At 35.9% G+C, this 21,081-nt stretch overlaps 2 protein-coding genes across 11 annotated transcripts in view; one reads left to right on the forward strand and one right to left on the reverse strand.

Annotated features, from left to right (window-relative positions):
* Nucleotides 1-21,081, forward strand: part of LOC119082791 (microtubule-actin cross-linking factor 1) — a 150,483-nt gene that overhangs the window by 9,291 nt on the left and 120,111 nt on the right. The gene's annotated exons all lie outside the window — the stretch shown is intronic.
* LOC119082794 lies at nucleotides 5,197-6,400 on the reverse strand. The gene is made up of 3 exons (XM_037192442.1): nucleotides 6,098-6,400; nucleotides 5,589-6,030; nucleotides 5,197-5,529 (listed from the first exon to the last, which is right to left on the reverse strand). Exons 1-3 carry the CDS (start codon nucleotides 6,211-6,213, stop codon nucleotides 5,215-5,217), a joined length of 873 nt encoding a protein of 290 aa, XP_037048337.1. The 5' UTR covers nucleotides 6,214-6,400; the 3' UTR covers nucleotides 5,197-5,214.

A 21,081-nucleotide genomic window follows, 5' to 3' on the forward strand; every position in this document is an offset into this window, starting at 1 on the left:
AAATAAAGCTGGTTGACTTCGCACCACCGTAAGAACCTGTTCAAATCTCTCTGAAGAGCAGTAGCATCAAGTACAGTTTTGATCACTTTGAAGATCTTCAAATCGTCTGCATACAACAGATGAGTAGAGGAAGAAAAAACTTTCGTGACATCGTTCATGAACAATATGAACAGAAGAGGGCCAAGATGGCTACCTAAAAGTCATAGATGACCACCCAGACAACTTTACGAACTGTGTACTTATTGTCCACCTGAAGGGGAATCGTTGTAGTGAATTCAACACCAAATATGGATGTAACCTAACATGTCGAGTTCGCCCATATAACCGAACCACTCAACAAATGACCTATGAAGGAGACATTCTTCCAGGCGTCACTATAACAGATTTGAGGGTGAGATAGTGAAAAACTGAAAATATCGGTTGAATTATGGCCGTTACAACGACGTGATTCATAGATTGACATAACGAGTTATCGAAAATTCAGCATGATATATCGTCCCAGTTTAGTTAAGATCTCTGAAAATTGGTGTGCTGCAATGAACGGATCCTCTTCGCATTTTTACAAAGTTATGTTTAAACCATTTACCAAATATGGAAATGTTCTTACACCGTGTCCTTTGACGGCGGTAAGTTGAGATTTAGATAAAATTGATTGCGACGACAGAGATTCGGAGAAACTAAATGTTCACCGATTTGTAGGGAAGCTATTATGTAAGAGACATGGTACTAGATACATCCACAATTCGACAATTCGTTCCAATTGGAGAGTATCGAATGGATTATTATTTCTATACATTAATGAATGGCAAAAAGGAATTTCTAATGCTTTTACAAGATTTTCGGGATGTTAAGCCGATGGGTACAGTTGAATTTTAGTTCTAACCATATCTTCTCATAATTCTGGAAACGATGAAAATGCCTGTGAGTGGAAGCGTGAATTTTTGTTGTTACATGGATCTATAATTCACTTATCTTGATCCATCAGAGTTCACAAACTGGCCCTCAAACACACACACTCTTTGTGTAATAAACGCTCTGAAGTCACACAGTCATTTTGGAACGTTGACGTTCTTTATATACATATGTAACACGCACCAACGTCGTTTACTACGTAAGGAAAATTGCTATCAATTTGGAATTGAAATATTAAAACGGAAAATAAATTGATTTTTCCGTGCCACTATTAATGATTACGACTATAAAATATGAATTAATGATGAAGCGAACATCCTAAAACGTTTATGGTTAATGTAGCATCTACGAAAGGGTATAATCACAAAGTGTTGCCAAAATTATTGGCACTTCCATTCGAACTGTGTTCAGTGATACGCGCGAATCAATCGTTTAAAATATTTGTTGTAGCAAAACATATGCTAGGAATCCTCACTGCCATCGGCTTTCTGACCATAATAGCCAGCTAGCAGATAAGTGGTACTTTTTGAAAGAAAATTTAACGGCAAATGTAGCCTTGAAGGAATTCACGTGTCTTGTCGAGGTCATGCATTTAATCGAACAACTCAACTAATGTCCTACGAGGGCGTGTGTTTCCGGGTTTAACCGTAACGTAACGATTTGATAGGAAGTTAGTGGGAAAATATTTTATCTGCTGTGATGCAATGAACGGTCAAATTCAAATTAACTTAAGCTCATGCTTAAACCATTTGCCAAATATGGAAATTTTGTTAAGTAAGGAATTTTCGGGAATTTATTCTCAAATATTAGGCTCTGCATTTGGTGCTTCTACGTAATATATAATCGGTAACTTTATTTATTATCAAAGCGAAAAAGAAGACTGCTCGCATACGGCGAGTAAGTCAGTAAAAAACGATCTTTTTAATCAACAAATAGTACAATATGTTGGCGATTCACATAGCAATCTCATCAATTTGTAATCATAGTAAACTTTAGTAAAAATTCTATATTCGTCAAGTTCGGACACATTAAATTTCTCTTTGTAAAACTGTTGTTTCCACTCGAACCTGTCTACCAGATTCTTGGACTCCAACAGGTTATGGGCCCAGGGACGTTCATTGAATCGTGTGGAAATAAATGAATCCAACATAACTTGGCATGGAAAAGCATAGCATTGCATTGTGGCATAGAATTACATAGCAGCACAGAATTGCATAGCGACATAGTAGCGTAGCAAGTCATTGCGGCGTAGCAAGTCATAGCAACGTAGCAAAGCTAAATATTGGTTGGAGATTCACATGAAGTTTGGAAGATTGGAGACATTATTCGGGTGATGAATGAAGATGGTGAAGCGTGTAGCTTTGGTGTAGCATTGCATAGCAACGACATGGCAGTTTGCATAGCTGAGCATGGTGATACACATCACATAGCTGAGCATGGCAGTATGCATAGTCTTGCATGGCACAACGGTTTGAATCGAATACATAGACTCGGCACTAATTGTTAATTCAGGAGGAGACTGATTTTTCATCAAATTATTTTTTTCGTGTTTAATATGCAAAAGTGAAACGTACAAATTGATTTGGTTGAGGAGGAGTGTTGGCGATTCACATAGCAATCTCATCAATTTGTAATCATAGTAAACTTTAGTCAAAATTCTATATTCGTCAAGTTCGGACACATTAAATTTCTCTTTATAAAACTGTTGTTTCCACTCGAACCTGTCTCCCAGATTCTTGGACTCCAACACAATAAATAAAAATCATCTCCTCTATTCCTTCGTTAACTGTTTTTAAAGGAAACCTCAGATCGCCTGTAGAGACACCACATTTTTTACAGTACTTCATTCTTTTATTTGTATCTATTTTCTGGTGAAATAACTTCACTCGGGTATACATGACATTCCATAGTAGGGTGTAGCGGTTTTCACAAAATATCTTGTTTCTTTTAAGGCTCAGCCGGAAATCCACTCAGCTGGTCCATCTGATCATTTTATGGAAAAAAAATTCAAACTTTAATTTTGTGCTGCCGCCAGATCGATCTTTGAAAATTTCGACCAGTTTCAGTCCACGTCACATAAATCGATTTTTGACGGTGGGCTCAGTGTACATAAAAAGTTGGGTCCATATGGTAATCTTATCTCCAGACTTCACAGATTATTTTACAAGAAAGATCGAGCCAAAAAATTATTTTTTGAGTTCGTGGCTGACTGTCAAAGTTCCCCGATGGTGATTTTGAGACTTTGATGAAAATGTGCAAAAATGTTAATTAAACGTTAAATATGCTAAATATGCTAAAACATCTGATTTGATTGGGGATATCTAAATTTGATATTTATCTGACAAAAAGGTCAAATTTTGGTGCTGAATTATTGTCGATGAAAGTAGGATTTGGATTACCTCAAATCAAACGTTTTTTTTTTGCTTAGAATTTACTCCCAGGTTCTGACAATACGAATCTTTAACTTTAAACGTTTTCTAAGCTAACTTAAAACATTAAAATTTGAACTGGCACTAGAACTTGCCAACGGTACGCAAATTAGCTTAGAAAACGTTTAAAATTAACGGTTTCGTATTGTCAGAACCTGGGAATACATTCTAAGCTAAAAAATTATTGATTTGAGTTAATCCGACTTTCGTCGCCAACATTCCACGTACCAAAATCACAATCGCCACGGGATGCAGACTAGTCAAATGTAGATATCCCAAATGAAATTAGATGTTTTGTTTGACTCACAGCTGTCCATTTAGCATATATAACGTTTAATTTACATTTTTGCACATTTTCATCAAATTTTGTTGCAAGATTAAAGTCTCAAAATCACCATCGGAGGGGGGGGGGACTTTGACAGTTAGCAACGAACTCAAAAAATATTTTTTTGGCTCGATCTTTCTTGTAAAATAATCTGTGAAGTCTGGAAATAAGATTACCATATGGACTCAACTTTTTATGTACACTGAGCCGCCGCGTGTGGAAATTTTGTTTTCTTCTCGGTATCCGAGTCAAATTTCCCGGTATCTAAAATCGTAAATTTGATTTTTCGCCACATATTTTTCCTGATTTTTTCGATTACCCGGTATCTAAAGAATTTTTCTGAAAACTTCCCGGTATCCAGGATACTGCGGATAGCTTGAAACCGACGAAATTTTCACGCTGGTTAAGTTGGCACAACAAAATGTACTAGAATTATACAAAAATCTATTATATTTGAGCTTTAGTTTCCAAACAGCATTTCCCTACACAAAGTCTACACTTACCGAAAATTCAGATTGTTGATCAAAGAACACACTTGCGTGCTACAGTTTATCAAAGAATTGTGACCACGTGTTATAGATTACTTTCACAGCGTCTAATGTAATCTACTATTTTCAAACATTCGTAATCGTTTGGGCCCTCAACAAATTCCCGAATTTATTCAATGAATTAACACCACCCATCGTAGACGAAATATTTTGGCGAAGGAAGTTGAAAAAATAGTCTTTGTAAAACAGATGGATTTTTGCTATCAATAGTTTTTGGTCTTGTAGAATAACCTCCAGACAAGAAATTATGAATTTTGAATTTAGAAACGTTAAGTCCACGACAACTAAAAAAATGACATTCACTCAGTAAAAAACACTCCTAAGCCGTCGTCGATGTCACAGTCGTTAATCATAATTCACCACATGCAAAACTCTGTTCTGTGCTATTTGTCTTCAAAAACAAACTGTGAACAAATGGTTCTTCATTCATACCCTACTTGCTAATCCGATGGTTAATGTGACATCATAAAATTGTACACGATGAGATATCATATATTATCGTTGATCGCTAGCAAAAAAAAAGTTATTTTTCGAAATTATTTTTTCAGAACGAGAATGTGTGTTATTATGTTATCAACACAACTATTAAATTCACTGTAGTAAATTAGTGAACGCGAAAAATGTTCGCTTTTAGATAAGGTCTATTACAATGCCGGAAATGTCTTCGTGTTTTGTTGTTTTTTTATTTCATTCTCATTCTCATTTCCATGTGATGCAATATATAATCCGAGGGATTCAATGTCAATTTAGTTTTGGTTTAATTAAACCCGCACCCGCAAAATGTGTGCGTGTAATTTTATACGCATTCGGCTTCCGCTTCAAATAAGAGCGCAAATTATAAATCTTTCTGTAAGGAAATATCCTCAGACAAAAAAATGTCGAGTGAGTACGATGTGATGTTTAGATATATCTTTTTCAAAACAGACCTCACAAACTTCTGAAGCCCTGTCTTCCGCTCTGTACAATAAAAATTCTTGTTATCGTTTCATTGTACCACCATTTATTCATCCATACATAAACCATCATAGTGTCTTCTATTTCCTGGAACACATTCCTGGGTGGCAGGTATCGTTAACGGATAACATACTGTCTGTTTACGACACGAAGGAATCGGTGCACCGGGTGCAGTTAATAATCTCTCATTCTTTTTACTACAGTAACCCCTCGAGCCGGTTTTATAACACTTGCCATCTTCGTCGCTTTGAAAATAGTAATCCGAAATTGCTATGGCTTCTGATGCCGGACATGGATTCATCTCACAAACGGGCTTGTAGTCGTTGTCATACGTGTACCATTCTCCCTGCTCACATGGTCCCTGCGAGTAATTCAATTCAATTACTTTATTCTCTCATTCAACGTTTAAATTTAACTAACCTGCGACCATGCAAAGAAACATTGTTTGTATTTGTCTGAGTATAAAAGTGGTCTCGCACATTCATGATAGTCGCAGTCACATGCTCCAGACGTCTCATTATATGGATCTGCGAAAAACCTCATATTTTGTGAACAATATTTGGTGCTACCAATTTCTAGATAGGTTTGTGATGTTTCGTCGAATCGAACAGCTGTGTAATCTGGTGGAGGTGTTGTGTCTTCTAATTTATTCGAACAGCTGCCTTTTAAAGTATTTTGTTCGCGAATGGCGATATTTTGCTCTCTAACTGATAGCTTCTCTTCTCTTTCACGAAAAGCCGCTTCCCGCATAGCTAACGTTGCTTCTCTATGCCTAAAATTTTCCTCCCTCTCCATTTGATTTTCTTCTCGTTTTTGTAAAGCTGCTTCTCGGTCTGCTAGAGTCAACTCAAGATCAGGTACTCTAAGCACACAAACGAAATTTCTATTTTATCATCACCACAACTAACAATAAGTGAAAAAGTACATACGGTTCCGGTGTGGTAGTACCTCTCGTTCTTGATCTGTGTCGTTGAGCTGAAGTCACATCTACCACACAGACATAAATCAATATGATGAACGTGGCACTTAAGGTTTTTGATTTCATTTTGACAATTTCACAGGAAAAAAGACACGAAACAAATCAAAATAAAAACTGCTGCCTCTTAGAGTTTTTGATGTGCACAGAGCAAAATCAAGGTTGTAAACTAACTTATATTAAAATTATATCTTTTCACTTTCATTTTTCGAATGGTATGCAAGAGTTTATAAATAAAAGAAACTTGTTTACATGCAACATCAGAAAGTCTCGAAGTTACAGACATATTTATTAAGTGGGAGTGGAGCCGGCCTATAGACTATTTTTTTTTGTTTTTAGACCCGTACGAAGTACTCGGGTCTTATAGGTTTACGCAAACGTTTGTAACACATTAAATTGGACTCCATTGGTAAGGGGAAACCTTTTGTGGTTGTCCAGAGATGCCAAATAAGCGAAAAAATGTCAGTCTCTCTGTCCGTCTGTGGGTTCTCTAATTTGAGTAAAACGCATCCGATTTTGAAAATACTTTTTTTCCCGTTTGGTATTGGTAAAAAGTGTTTTTTTTTCGAAGATTCACTTCACTACATTCAAACGCTACATTTGTAAGTGTTACGTCAAATGAAAGGTATTTACAATACCGATCGACAAAAAAAAAGTTTATGGAAATTGGATTACCGACTCGTGATTTAGAGTCCTTGGTGTGAACCAGGTACAGGGCGCCAAGCAGTTTTTGCTTATAGATCGCCCAGATTTGAAGGGATTTTGACTACTTTCTCTTAGATAGGTATTGACCTAACAATCAAGGAATCAAATATGAATTTCGGTTCACCGGAGCGTGAGGGAGGTCTCTTGGAGTGAGCTCATATCCGACTACTCGGCCGTACAGTGAACGTGGAGTATTTTGTCAATATCTCGAGTAAATTTTGACCGAATTTCATGATTTTTTTGTTTGAAAGGTATTAATGAATGTAAAGCGTCAGTAGTACTTCCGGTTTCCTAACAAAATGACTGTCGGCGGCCATATTGTATTTTAGTAAAAGTGAAATATCTTGGGAAAAATGGGTACTTAAACTCTCTAACTCTCTGTTAACAGAGAAGTAATTGGTTATGTGTGTGGGGTGTTTCAGGCATTCCATTTGTGGACATCTATATTTTACTATATACAGCTATATTGAGCTATATACAGGCATATAGAGCTATATAATATCGTATTCATCTGTGAAATGTTTATTTATAGGTAAATTTAGGTAAATATAGCCGTTTAAATAAAAATTTATGAAATTTGACTTCGTACGGGGCTGTCTATATTGCCTCCGGCAATTTCTTTGTGCATGATAACAAGGCGTAGAGTGGGTAAGTGATTTTAGGGCTCATGGCTTTTTATCAGAGAAGAGAATGAAGTGAAAGAGATGCAGAGTTTCATATTATAGGCTTTTGATATGGATAGGTGTTTCGTACGGGTAGGCGTTAGCTTACGTTTTTTTTTTGTATGTGCAAGTTTATGGATTTTGCCGCAAAAATAAATTAAGGGGAAGAGAAAGAATTGCAGCGATGCATTTCAGAGGAATCTGAGCGTCCGTAGCTTCTCATCAGTACAGTCATTTTCTTGTGAGTTCGGAATGAAATCGGTTTTGAATTGAGTGCTAGTGTTATCTAAAAATTATCGTAACATCCACCCCTTATTTTAAAAAAAAATCTGTTCAGAATAGGATAGAAGTTCCATTCATGTTATACAAGACAATCATGTAACCAATAATTAAAAAAAATCTTTTTTCCAATTATTTAACCGAATGACACACATACATAGATGGGAACGGAATACACCATTGATGGTATATAAATTATGAACAAACAGCGGTATCACGAAAAGTAACCTTATCAGTTAAGTTAGCAACGAGATAAGCTATCACTTATCACACAGCATCAGGTTAGACTGAACAATGGGAGAGATAGTACATTTTCTACCTTGGTGTATATTTCGAGAATAACTTCGTATGTACAATTGTATATAACGAGCGCCAGCGAGTGTATATACAATTGTACATAAGAAGTGATTCGAGAAATGTACACCAAGGTAGAACAATGTTTTATCTCCTGCAAGCTGATATTTCATACATTAGCGAAATAACCACAAAAATTTGGATTTAAAATTAATTAATTAAGCATGTTGTTTTAAAACGCATTCACAACAAAACATCATACAGAGAATCCTTTATTTACTTACTCACACACATATACTATCCACCTCAACATTTCCTTCAAATTACATCATTCCGACTACTCTGATTATTTGATCGATGTAGAAGTGACGAACGAACCACTACCGACACCAATTGCAACGCGTTATGTGATTTGTTGGCGTAGTGGTCAGCATGTTTGGTTGATATACTGCTGGTCCCGTGTTCGCTTCCGCCGTTCGGCGATTTTTTTTTTTTCAAATATGTAGATGGAAAGTAAATTTACCCTAGGTGGGTTATGTGTGAATTATCCAATCGTATAGGCTGTGGTTATGTATGTGTTTGTGTTTATATGCAGAAACGCGTAATGTATGAAATATCAGCTTGCAGGAGATAAACATTATAATCTCATTTAGTCTGGTCTGTGAATAAAATTTTGTTTTATAAAAAAAGGTTGCTGCATCACGTAATTGTTTCCATTGCTCGGAAAATAAAACTTAGAAAAAACGAACAATGAACTCTTTCAAGTAGCTGTAGATTCTACCATTCAATTCCATTTGCTTGCACGAAATGACCACATTACAATAAATTCCTTTCAGATAAAACCACTGCGAGCAATTAAGTCATCAACAACTGTTGTTCATAGTTCTAACCTTCGTCAAATTCAAAGTCGTATGTAAATTGAAGTTTCCACTTTATTAAATCGTTCTGAACGCCGGCCGTTTTTAAATGACCCTTTTAATAACGACGATTTTATGAGCATAAAATTTTGGAATAGTTTTATTAGCAACGTAGTTGTTATTAGTATCAAGACATTATTTATGAAGACATTTTTGCCTAATAATTAGTCAAAATTGTTCCTTGGAATTGGATCATGATGTCATGGCGTATTGTCGATAAATATATTTCGCGAACAAAAATTAGCATAATAAATTGCGAGACTATTCACAGCGAAGGAAAAAAACACAGTTCTGTGTTTACTTCATTTTCATACTTTTGTTCTGTTTTGTACTTCCCATTTTGCTAATGATACAGGCAACGGAATTATTTTTCTTCCAATTGAATGTGTCAAAAGTAAATAATTGCTTTTTTGTTCTACATATCTTCTGGTTGGTGTACCTAAAGAAAAATTAGCATAAAGCGCAAGAAACATATTTGTTATCTCATATGAATAATAAACCCATTATTTTTCAATTTATTATTTTGACAAATTTTGATTGTTACCAACTCTGTTAGTCACTGCAGAAAATTGGCTCTTTGTTGTTCTATATTACAAGAGTCTATATAATCGCCGATCAGTGATCTTGTCACTCAGTCTCAGTCATGAATTTCTAGTTCTGAGTCTATAGAATGTATCGAATTTCTGACGATATAATTTCAACAATATTTTGTAAATCTAGGGCTCTCTCTGACACTCAAATCTCAATATGTAAATTTTTCAAAAACTACTGAAGGTCAATTTAAGAAATTAATTGATTTCGTTTAAATACTTTTTATTGGCCGCATCATCGTTTATAATAGCAGCCCAACCGATGATGTTCCGAAACGAGTTTAATTTTTTTTTTTTTATAGATTTTCATGGATTTTAATATTGTCGAGGCAGAAAACCAAAGAACAAACAAAGTTAATTAGGGTAATATAGCATCGACCTTTTTTTTGTTGTTTAATTCTTTCAGTCAAATTACTCCTAATTTATGCTAATTCGATGATAATTGCTGGGATTAATTCGCTATGTAAATTAGTGAATTTATTTATAAAATTCGCTAAATATAAAGGTAAATTAGAGGAACGTCAGTTGATTATTTAGAACTGAACTGATTCCCAAAATAAAACGATGGCAATATTTCAAATGACATCTCCCACTCACTGTTGTAAATCAGCATTTATTGTGCGTCTGATTGCAAATGGTGCTGACGTCACTATTACCTGAAAACCAATTTTACACTTAAACGCTAAAAGGGATTGTTTTGAAAACACTCCTACCGAAATCGGACGAATTTTCCAGCGGACTTTTTTTTGTAAATGCTCTGAAAAGTATATGTCATTTGAAACCTAAACTACCGACAAGTAATTATCGATGCTTGAGATGATCAAAACACTTAAACATGCCCTTTTCTTCTGCAGTTCTTTCCAAGATACATGAAAGCTACGTAGTCGTGCGGGGTATCGTTTGAAAGGAAAGTTGAGAGAACTGTCGAACAGATAGGGTCTCATTGGGTTCAAAATTCACCTATACACTATATGAGCAATTCAAAACAGGAGAAAAGTTTGACTACTTCGGGGAACTTGTAACAGTCTCTTTGTAACCGAAAAGCAACAGAAACACCATTAAAGCTGTTTTCCTGGATTCGACGAGAGGAACCTACTCTCAAAATTACACTTCAAGGGCACATTTATCATGTGTGCATTTTTGGTGTCGTTGGAAAGCTGAGACCATTCAGGAAAAACAATTTTTTCATGTTTCTGTTGCTTTCTGGATTTGTCGAATTTCTCCCATATTTACAACTGCTCATATCTCAGTGAATTTTGAAGCCAACCAAACCTGATGAACATGAAAGTACTCGCGATTACTTTTCCAAAGAAACTTCGCACAACTACGTAGTTTTCATGTATATAGAAAGAGCTCCAAAAGAAAAGTGCATGTTTTCGGTTTTTGATCATCCCCCACTAGCCACACAAGCATCGAGGAATTGTTTTGCCGGTAGTTTCGGCTTCTTGGGACCAATACACATATATAGTTCACATATAAAAAAAGTCTGCCGGAAAATGCGTCCGATTTCGGTCAGTACGTTTTCAAAAGGATAGATGCTATTCGCAGGCGCCGGCGAATAGTCACATTATTATTGAAAATGCTATTCGCAGGCGCCGGCGAATAGTCACATTGTTATTGAAAATGCTATTCGCAGGCGCCGGCGAATAGCTCCATTATTATAAAGACGCTATTCGCAGGCACACAAGTATCGGATGGCCGAGAATACTAGATGTGATGGCGCGGCGCCATCACATCTAGTATTCTCGGCCATCTGATACTTGTGTGCCTGCGAATAGCGTCTTTATAATAATGGAGCTATTCTCACACAATCGTTTATGGCAAGAATACAGTAATATAAGCAGTTCTTTTATGATCGGTTGTAAGTGCAAATGATACATGGTCGGGAGCTGAAATCATTGCTGAACGAAACAGCCCGCGGGTCACCTTCCTTGACCACGCCTGACCGATTAATTAAAAATATTTTTTCATATGAGTCTAAATGTGATGTACATGTGCTCACGTCTCATCTGGCTTGAACTGATAGGACTTGAAACAGATTGTTTCTGGATTGATCTGATCTGAAAAAAGTGGATATTAAATCAGTCAACTGAATTTGTTCCGAATCTGATAATTTTAGATCGGATTTTTCAGATTCAGTTTGAGCTAAAATCTGAAGTGATCTGTTTAACTAACCTGAAACTGATCTGATCATTTCAGATTGAATATATATTCAGATTTTAAGATTTCAGTAAATTCAGTTTAGGCTAAAAAAGTTCACATCAGGTCAGACTTTGTGGCCATTCTGTACAAGGAAATTGAAGCCATTTTGATAGCTACAATACTTTGTAGTAATTCTGTCTGTATAAGGAAATCCAGTTGTTTTATTTGCCATAGTGCCGTGAGGTCTGTACAAGGAAAATCCATTTCTTTTGATAGCCACTTTGTGGAAATTCTGTATCAGGAAAATCCAATCGCTTCAACAGCTACAGTGCTTTGTGACCATTATGTCCAAGTAAATCCAGTTGTTTTAGTAGCCGCATTGTGGCTATTTTGTACAAGGAAACCCTGGCACCAATTTTTCATTTCAAATTTCACCTTCAAAATCACTCTACATTCCAAATTTACATCTTAACACTCAGAATTTCGCACATTAGAAACTTTCCTCATACGTACTGCTATAGTCCGTTGCTAAAGCGCAACGATAAAAATACCGAAAATTCTAATTCCATCGGGATATATGTACATTTATATTAAAAATGTTTGTTTTAGATCTGTTAAAGTTGCCTGCGGGCTCGTTTGTTCACCAATGAGTTGCACCCACGTACGGTCGTTCAAAAAATGGTCAATGGGCATTTCTACGAAAAATATTTTTTTAAATAGTTTGTCATAGCTTGCTAGGGAAGGTGGTCCGCGTCGGCTGATTGGTTCTATAATGACATCAGTTCACCACCCCCTATCATTTGCGCTCATAACCAATCTCACATCAATTGTTTCTATGAACTACGATGTGATGGTGCCTGCGAATAGCATTTTCAATAATACTTTGACTATTCGCCGGCGCCTGCGAATAGCATTTTCAATAATACTTTGACTATTCGCCACCGCCTGCGAATAGTATTTTCAATACTAATTTGACTATTCACCGGCGCCTGCGAATAGCATTTTCAATACTAATTTGACTATTCGCCAGCGCCTACGAATAGCATTTTCTAGAATGTAAAGACTATTCGCAGGCGCCTGTAAATAGTCACTTCGTTTCAAAAGAATCCCTCTGAAGTGTACCTGTGCAAGAAAATATTAATTGAACTCAAACTAATTTATCAAATTTTGTGACTCAAATAATGATAACACCTGAGTGACAATTCCGGTAGTCGGACATAAATCACCACCCACACGGCTATTCATCATCAGAGCAATATGTATTGATCAATAAAGATAAACCAACATGTTTTGCCAAATAATCTTACCACTTCTCACAACGTCTTCCGGTGGGTTTTTTTGCTATTATTTGTTCAGAACCCAAAATCATTTTATCACTCAATGTAAACTGATATTGTTTGACAACGAATTTCCTTTCGGTCGATTAACCAACAAAAAATAGAAATATAATTTGTGATACGTAGCTAATAAATAGATAAAGTGGAGATCAGAATCATGTACCAACGGCAAGCGTGTTACTGCAGCATAATCTTATAACACAAGGACTATAATCACGTAATTATAGTCGAGGTGATCCGAGAGCTATTCACCCAAGGTCTATTCACGTACCGAGATGAAATGTATGATCGGAGAGACTAAGCCCGAAGCCCATTGCGCGTACCGTCTAAATTTTTATTGGCAGATGATTAGACGACTCTAACGACGCATTCTATTTGCTACCGCTAAAAGAATCGTAAAATCCAAAATTCTTTACCGTAATTTCGTGGTGTTATTCGAAAACGGTGAATCAATCGTTCTTTGAACATAGAGACATACACCTTGCATTATTTATATAAAAATCATTACATCCGTTCCCAAGTTTGTGATGGCTTCCAACATATTTATACACAAAGTACATGCATATGGGCATGCTATATACAAACAAAATAGCTGGCAGGCAAGTACAATAGTATATATTTGAATGATTTCTCGTTATTGTTTTAGAATTCTTGTAATTTTTTTGTTTCATTCGATATTTACATTAGGTTGTCTTACATAAAATACATCGGCTCAATTAGCATTGACATACGAAGTTACATTAGATTTTCCGTTTGATATAACTTTTAAGAAACATTGTTGACGAGCGTATAGTGTCGTTAAAATGGCACTATTCGTTTATTGAATTGTCATGTTATTTGTTGAAAGAAATTTATAAAAGCTTCTTTGTAGGCAAAGGTTTTTCCGTTGCAAATCTTACGCATTACAATTTCAAAGTTTTTAGCCCCGTACGAAGTACGAAGGGGCTTATAGGATTACGATGCCGTGTGTAATTGATTGAATTCGAAGCAGACGGTAAGGGCAAAGTGTTTGCCTATGTTCATAGATAACGAATCCGCAATAAAAATTTTGTCCGTCCGTCCGTCTGTCCGTCCGTCTGTCACGTCGATATCTTGAGTAAATCAAATCCGATTTCAAATTTTTTTTTTCCCTGAAAGATAGTCAAAATAGTGAGGCTTAGTTCGAAGATGGGCGATTTTGGGTCGACCCTTCCGGAGCTGGGGCCCAATAAGTGCCTAACTGTTTTTCGACGATATCTCCAGACATTTAAGCACTACACTTGTAAGTGATACGTAAAATGAAAGGTATTTACAATACTGATCGACAAAAAAAAAGTTTATGAAAATTGGATGACCGACTCGTGAGTTAGACCCCTTGGTGTGAACTAGGTACAGGGCGGCAAGCCGTTTTTGCCTGTAGGTTGGCCAAATTTGAACGTATCTAGATGGATTTTGCTTTATTAGATAGGTATTGACCGTACCAATCAGGGGAAAAAAGTTTATGAAATTCGATTCACCGGAGCGTGAGCTAGGTCTCTTGGAGTGAGCTTGTATGTGGCTACTCGGCCGTACAGTGAAGGTGGTGTTTTTTGTTAATATCTCGAGTAAACTTTGACCGAATTTCAAATTTTTTTTTTGTTTGAAAGGTACTAACGAATGTAAAGCAGCCGTACTATTCCACCTCCTAACAAAATGGCCGTCGGCCGCCATTTTGGATTTTTGTAAAAACAATATAAATCGATGAAAATGATAATTACAAAGTCCACGGTCCCCCTGAACCAAAATAAAGTTTTGATGAAAATGCACCCAAAAATTGATTGCTGTTCTCAATAGAGGGACCCTAGGGGAGTTCAAAACGATGATCCGTTAAGCTCGACCAGATGCTACCCCAACCCCATACAACTAAGAAAAAAAATATATGGGATGGGGAAGCATCTGGTCCAGCTTAACGGACCATCGTTTTGAACTCCCCTAGGGTCCCTCTATTTAGAACAGCAATCAATTTTTGGGTGCATTTTCGGTAAAACTTTATTTTGGTTCAGGGGGGGTGTGAGTCACTGATCAGGGAGAAGTGTAGTTTGTGTTACATTTGAAAGGAACGTCGTACGGGGCTTCGTAGTTGCGCTATGCGCAATTTTTACAACGTACACATTTCATAAGAATTTTACTTTACCGACGTTTACGGGCGCAGTAGGCTTACGGTAAGAGTAGGGCGACGGACGAACTAGGGTCACGTACGCAATAGATGTACGGATTTGTACGGGGCTCAGTCGCAGCAAACGCTCTGACTGTTCTGACGGCTCGTTTAAAGTCCTTTTACTACATGCCCTAAGCGAAAGTTGACCATTACATAGCAATTTGCCACCTGTGAAAAAGATCCATTACATGTGGACTATGTTCGGTTCATTTGTTTTTTCATTTTCCTGTGGGGAAATCAATTTTCGCATAGGACAATACACCAGACGTCAGTGGATGCTGCTACATACTTCATTACTTCGAGAAGAACTTTATGATGCTCGCAAACTCACTCGTGTTTTTGTTTAGCGACCTGCTGTTTTTCGACAAGTGTAGTTGTATACTTCGTCTTCGACTCAGACATACTGTACACTTGTCGAGAAATCAACTTGATGCAAGTCTTCCATTTAAATGTTAAATAAAAAGTCCGAACGATACAATAATCGCAATATCATCCGCAAAAAGAATTTATTATTTCCATGACCCACTCAACACTCATCTTTTTAATTTTCTGCTGAAAATCGATTTTATTTTCGTCACAATCGTAAGTAGTTTAATGTAAACTATGCTCGTGCTCCTATTTTTAAATTAGTTTTTTTTTTGCATTTGAATTGAAACTCTCTTCGGTTACTTTATTTCGATCTTTATTCGCATTTCTTTCTAGAAATTGTTTCCACATATTTGTGGTTGCCGGCGCGCACTTGTCAATAGTAATTGCGAAGAAAAAAGCAAAATGTTATTTACGATTAGTACCGTTTGCCGATGATATAGCATTACGTAATTGTTTTTGTATTTGAATGTAATTATAGTTCAATTAAATGTGCAAGCAGTGCGTCGTTGGAACGTAATATGTACATTGTTTCAGTGCAATTGATTTGTATCGAAGTTTTTCCATTATTTTTAGAATTGACGACGATGAGCAGTAGATATAAACGTTAACTGATAAGCTGAGATTCATTACGAGTGTTTTGTTGCAAATAATATTTTGATATAAAACAGCAATAGCTTAAGTAAGTAGCGGTAGCTTCATTATGGAAATTCGATTTCCAGTCTGATTCTGAGTGTGAAGTTATTAGTTCTCGAATCATACACTCCATTAATTAGTCAAATGGAATGTGAATTATTTTGTCACGATCTGACTGTGCGATTCGGTGGGCTATGATGAAGAAAAATTGATTCTCACAATCAAATCGTGACAAAATAACTCAATACTAGTTTGGGATACTAATTACAAGCTTTGCAGAAAATGACTCAATAATACCGTCTCGCTCAAAACCAGTTTTTCGCATTATCTGGTCGCAAGCAAACATAATACGGTACTGTCTTGCTGGGTAATTTTTTGTTTCGGCAAGTGGGATATATTCCTCACCTTCGTCTCGAAATACAACTTTCCCACACGCATCAACAAAAAATATCCCGGCAAGCCACTAATGTACTACTACTACCGATATTTTCCTACACCACTGCTGTGGTCTATTAAACGCAGAAAGCCCTTTCTTTTTCAATCACAAAGGTATCAAACTAATTGGATGCATAGTTGAAGGTTAGACTGCAATCTATTGAGAAAGTAATGAGCCATATAATGTCACGACATAAACACTTCGATTAGTTGTTAGTGATTAGGAAACATCGAATGATTTGTTAATTGATTTTTGAGGAATTTCATGGGACTAGAAGGGTAGGAATGCGTTTATTTGAAAGTGAAATCGATAATTGAAATACTTTTACAGAAGACTCTGTGTAGTGAACGTGTCACCGAGTGATTTAATCGTTAACCTCAGTAAAATGAATTTGTTAAAGTATTTGTTAGAGGTTTCGCTAATTATTACCATAAATGTAATATACGCCTCAGCATACGCTAAACCAAACGCTCGAAATTCGACCAGGCAGATTTTTAAATACATAATAAGTGATGGGGTTCAAGACTTTGCCATTGAAGACTGATGCTGGCATATGATACTGCTCTTGTTAATGTGATTGCTATATATTAGAAAGTTTATTGTAAAAATGTTCTCAAATAAAAAAGAATCAAAAATCCGACCTGAAATCAATCAATTTTGCTGTGACGTGACGTCTACATTTCAATTTTCGTCTATTGCGTCCAGACAACATAAATCTGACAAATTCCATGGTTTTATTTATTAGATTTGCCATAATAAAACAATTGTCCAAAATGTTTCTCTTTGTTTAATAAATTATGGTTTAGAATAATATTTACTGTTCCGCCTGTGTGTGAGGTATATATTGCATGTGAACATAAATTGTAAAATATCAAACAAGACTGTACTGTGTATGTTAGAAGGAAAAAACAGCACTTTTGTATACAACCTATTTGGTATTAAATGCTCTTGTGTTTGATGTCTATTTCTTCGAAGGTGTAGTCGACAAATTGGATAAAATATTGTCCATTGTAGATATAGAAGATATTCAAAATGTGTTCGAGATATGTTTAAATATGATCTATTATGATCTTAATAAATTGATTTGAAATTATAAAATTGTGAGCAGTAAAATAAGCACACAGCGGGAGAGGATTAATTCTCCTACAACCAAAGTAATGCATCTGCTAAAAAAATGTTTTTTGTTACAAAACAAAATGTGGAAAAGTCGATTTTAATTGTGAGAACAAGATCACTCTATAGGATACATAAAAACGTGTAATGTTCTGATATTCCCCGTAGGAAGCCTTATCTTCTAGAAATTGATATAAAAAATAAATTTTAAATTTCATGATTTCTCAACAATAAGCTGTGTCAAGGCTCTCGAACCAATGGCAGAAGAAAACGCTATGTTAAATGCAGGGCTACTACTTGACCTAAAAAGCCTGAATATCCTAAAGTATTAAAAATCGTCCTAAAACCTCATAAAAGTTTTTCCTGGGGCCCAGAGGTCTTCCTTTACAATATTGGAATTTCATTTACCAAATAGCAAGCGGTAGTTCAGTGAAGGGCCCGCAAAATTACTTGATACTTGAAACAAAAACATTTCCGAAACCAAACAAGAATCTCTTAAAATACTCCATAAATCAGACTTCACCGATCAAAAAAAAAACTCCTAAAATCCTTCTTACATCAAGTCTACCGAATTCGTAAAATAGGAGTCATTGTAAACCGCGTCAGCCCTGTATATGGTTGTTCGGAGTTTATGTAGTTAGCTTGTCAAACTGTCACAATTATCTAAGGCCAGGTATATGTCGCACAGGATGTAAGCAGGCATAAGCTTGCCTTATAAAAGGCCTTAAAAAAGGCCAGGCTGTGGTCGAATAGATCTAAAGGGGCATAGTCTGGACTTAATGAAGGTCGTATGTGTCGCACACAAGTAAAAGGGCATCGTATGCTTAGAAGAGCATAAATACAATACGTAAGCACTTCAGTGGGTCTGTTTATAAAAAGATGAATTGCTTACTCTGCCTATTGTTCTAGGGTTGCAGTTACATGTGTCCCCAAACAACGCATTAAGAGTGTCTTTGTAGCACGTGAACGCTCCGTAATGTGAAGTAAAGTAGGAAAGGGAAGGGAAGACGAAAAGACTATGTTGCGAGCCACTGTTTAATTTTCGTACCCCCACTGTCTATGTAAATCAATATTTCTTTTGTATCTTTAGCTGGTTATGTCAAAGTGACATGGTTCTGTTGATCAGAAATACAAGAGACCATCAAAGCAAAATTCAACCTCAATTGATATCCGATCCTTCATTGACTAAACTAAAATAATTATTTCCCGGTAAGGTAAATGATACTGTAACCTACTCTTTGACATGAAAAAGTTATTAATAAAAACGTTGATTTGAGCAAGTTTACCCTAAAAGAAATCAAACACGTAGCTGACTACATTCAATTAGATTACTGGAAAAAAAATGGAACATCTAAATGAATCAAAATTACCTGACAACATGAAGAAGAAAAGTCTAATTGTTTTTATTCAACGTTGCATGTATTGTTTGATGTAACATGTTATATGTATTAGCCTGGTGAATTAAAACTAACAAAATAATAATAAATCGTTCGTTCACCTTTAAGAACTTTTACATTACAATTTTTAAGGTAAAAAGTAACTCATGTCGAAACTGGAATTTACCATGAAATGTACTGTGCATTAGATGGACAGAGTGAGTGAATCTATTTACCCCCAACAAAGTACGGTATGATAACTCAAAAATTGAAAACAGTTTTTTTTTCGTAAAAAAATGCTCACCACTGAGCCCAAAAATTATTCATTTCGACTGCAATTACATATGTAATTTAAGAACATATCGAAAATTGTTGTGATTCAATCAGAGCAACGTATATAACAGGTCGTTGCACTACACTGAACTTCAGCTCAATCCAATATGAGAAAATGTAATGTTATTATTGTTATGTACACTTCTTAAATCTGCTGCAGTTTATTATATGGCAAAGAAATGCAATCACGGACATCTCTCTTTACTTGTTTTCTCGTGTTCTCGTGCTTTGATTCTATGCTTGGTTACGTAATGCATTCAATGCTGAGTAAATAACATGAACGACCTACGAAACAATTGTATGTATATCAACATGAACAGGCGCAATCGGAGAAGAGATATATGGGAATGAAGTTGCGTATGAATGTTCTTGTACAATAATGCAGAGTAGTATACCTTTCCGTATACAAAAACGATAACAAATGGTTGTACTTCAGAAGGGTTGCTTAAAAATGACATCACTTCCAGGAAATCATCAACCTTTCTTTAGCAAATAAAGGGAGAAAGTCCACATGACGAAATAATGTTGAATTTCTCAATGATAGTTCCTTGATTGGGCTAAGAGTTGTGTCTGAAAATTTACTAAAAAAAAATCAGCCAACCTAGCACCGAACTCCAGTTAACTATTTATTCGACCGATTATCTATGTAGGTTTGTACAGTTTGTTCATATCACCTTACCTACTTCATTAATTTCAATAAATGAAAAAGAACAATTCGTATCACACCAACCTCTTATCATAATGTTCACAGTAAAACAATCTCAACACCAAATCAAGTTTCTAATTAATTTGATGAAATATGATTGTGTTGCAAGAATTAAAAAAGTAAATATTTCACTTACGAGTGGTTTGTGTCTTTGTTTGAATTTGTAATGCAAAGATCTTTTTTCTGTGGTAACAGTGTACAACAGCAACGAAAGTGTTAATTGAGCAATTTGTAACTAGATGGCCATACAATGAACAATCTGTGGATTTGTTTCGTTGCCGTTCGAATGAATATGTTTGTTCTCAATGGTAAAATGAAAAGGCGGTTTGTTTTGCTATATTTAGGATCTAATTTCGACTCTTCATCAGGCTTTAAAAACTAATTTGAAGAGGGATTCTTCTGAATTTCGACCTGGCTGGTTGTAAGTGGCCAAAGGTCGAAAAATGGGGTTTCACAGTCTGGATTTCATTTACTTCAGGTGGCGAGGACACGGGCGTGTATGGGTTCGTTGGAAAGCTGAGGTCGAGTACTTCTGGGGCAAATATTACCTTCATAATATTGGATGTTAAACGGCAGAAAATATGACTTCCAGAAAATTTCTCAAAATCGATGTAACATCGGTGAACTTTGATGCAATTATTTGATTAAATTATTACTTGTTATGAATGTGGAGGACCTCAGCTTTACAGCGATACGCATATTTAGTAGTTTGGCAGAGTGAAACTGAAACACACAGTTTTCATCTGTTACGTTACAAACAACTAAATAAATATGAGTATCGGTGTAAAGCTGAGGTCCTCCACATTCATAATAAGTAATAATTTAATCAAATAATTGCATTAGTGAGGTCACAGCTCTCATCAAAGTTC

This window comes from Bradysia coprophila, unplaced genomic scaffold (assembly GCF_014529535.1).
Source record: "Bradysia coprophila strain Holo2 unplaced genomic scaffold, BU_Bcop_v1 contig_494, whole genome shotgun sequence".
In the NCBI taxonomy this organism is placed as follows: Eukaryota; Metazoa; Arthropoda; class Insecta; order Diptera; family Sciaridae; genus Bradysia; species Bradysia coprophila.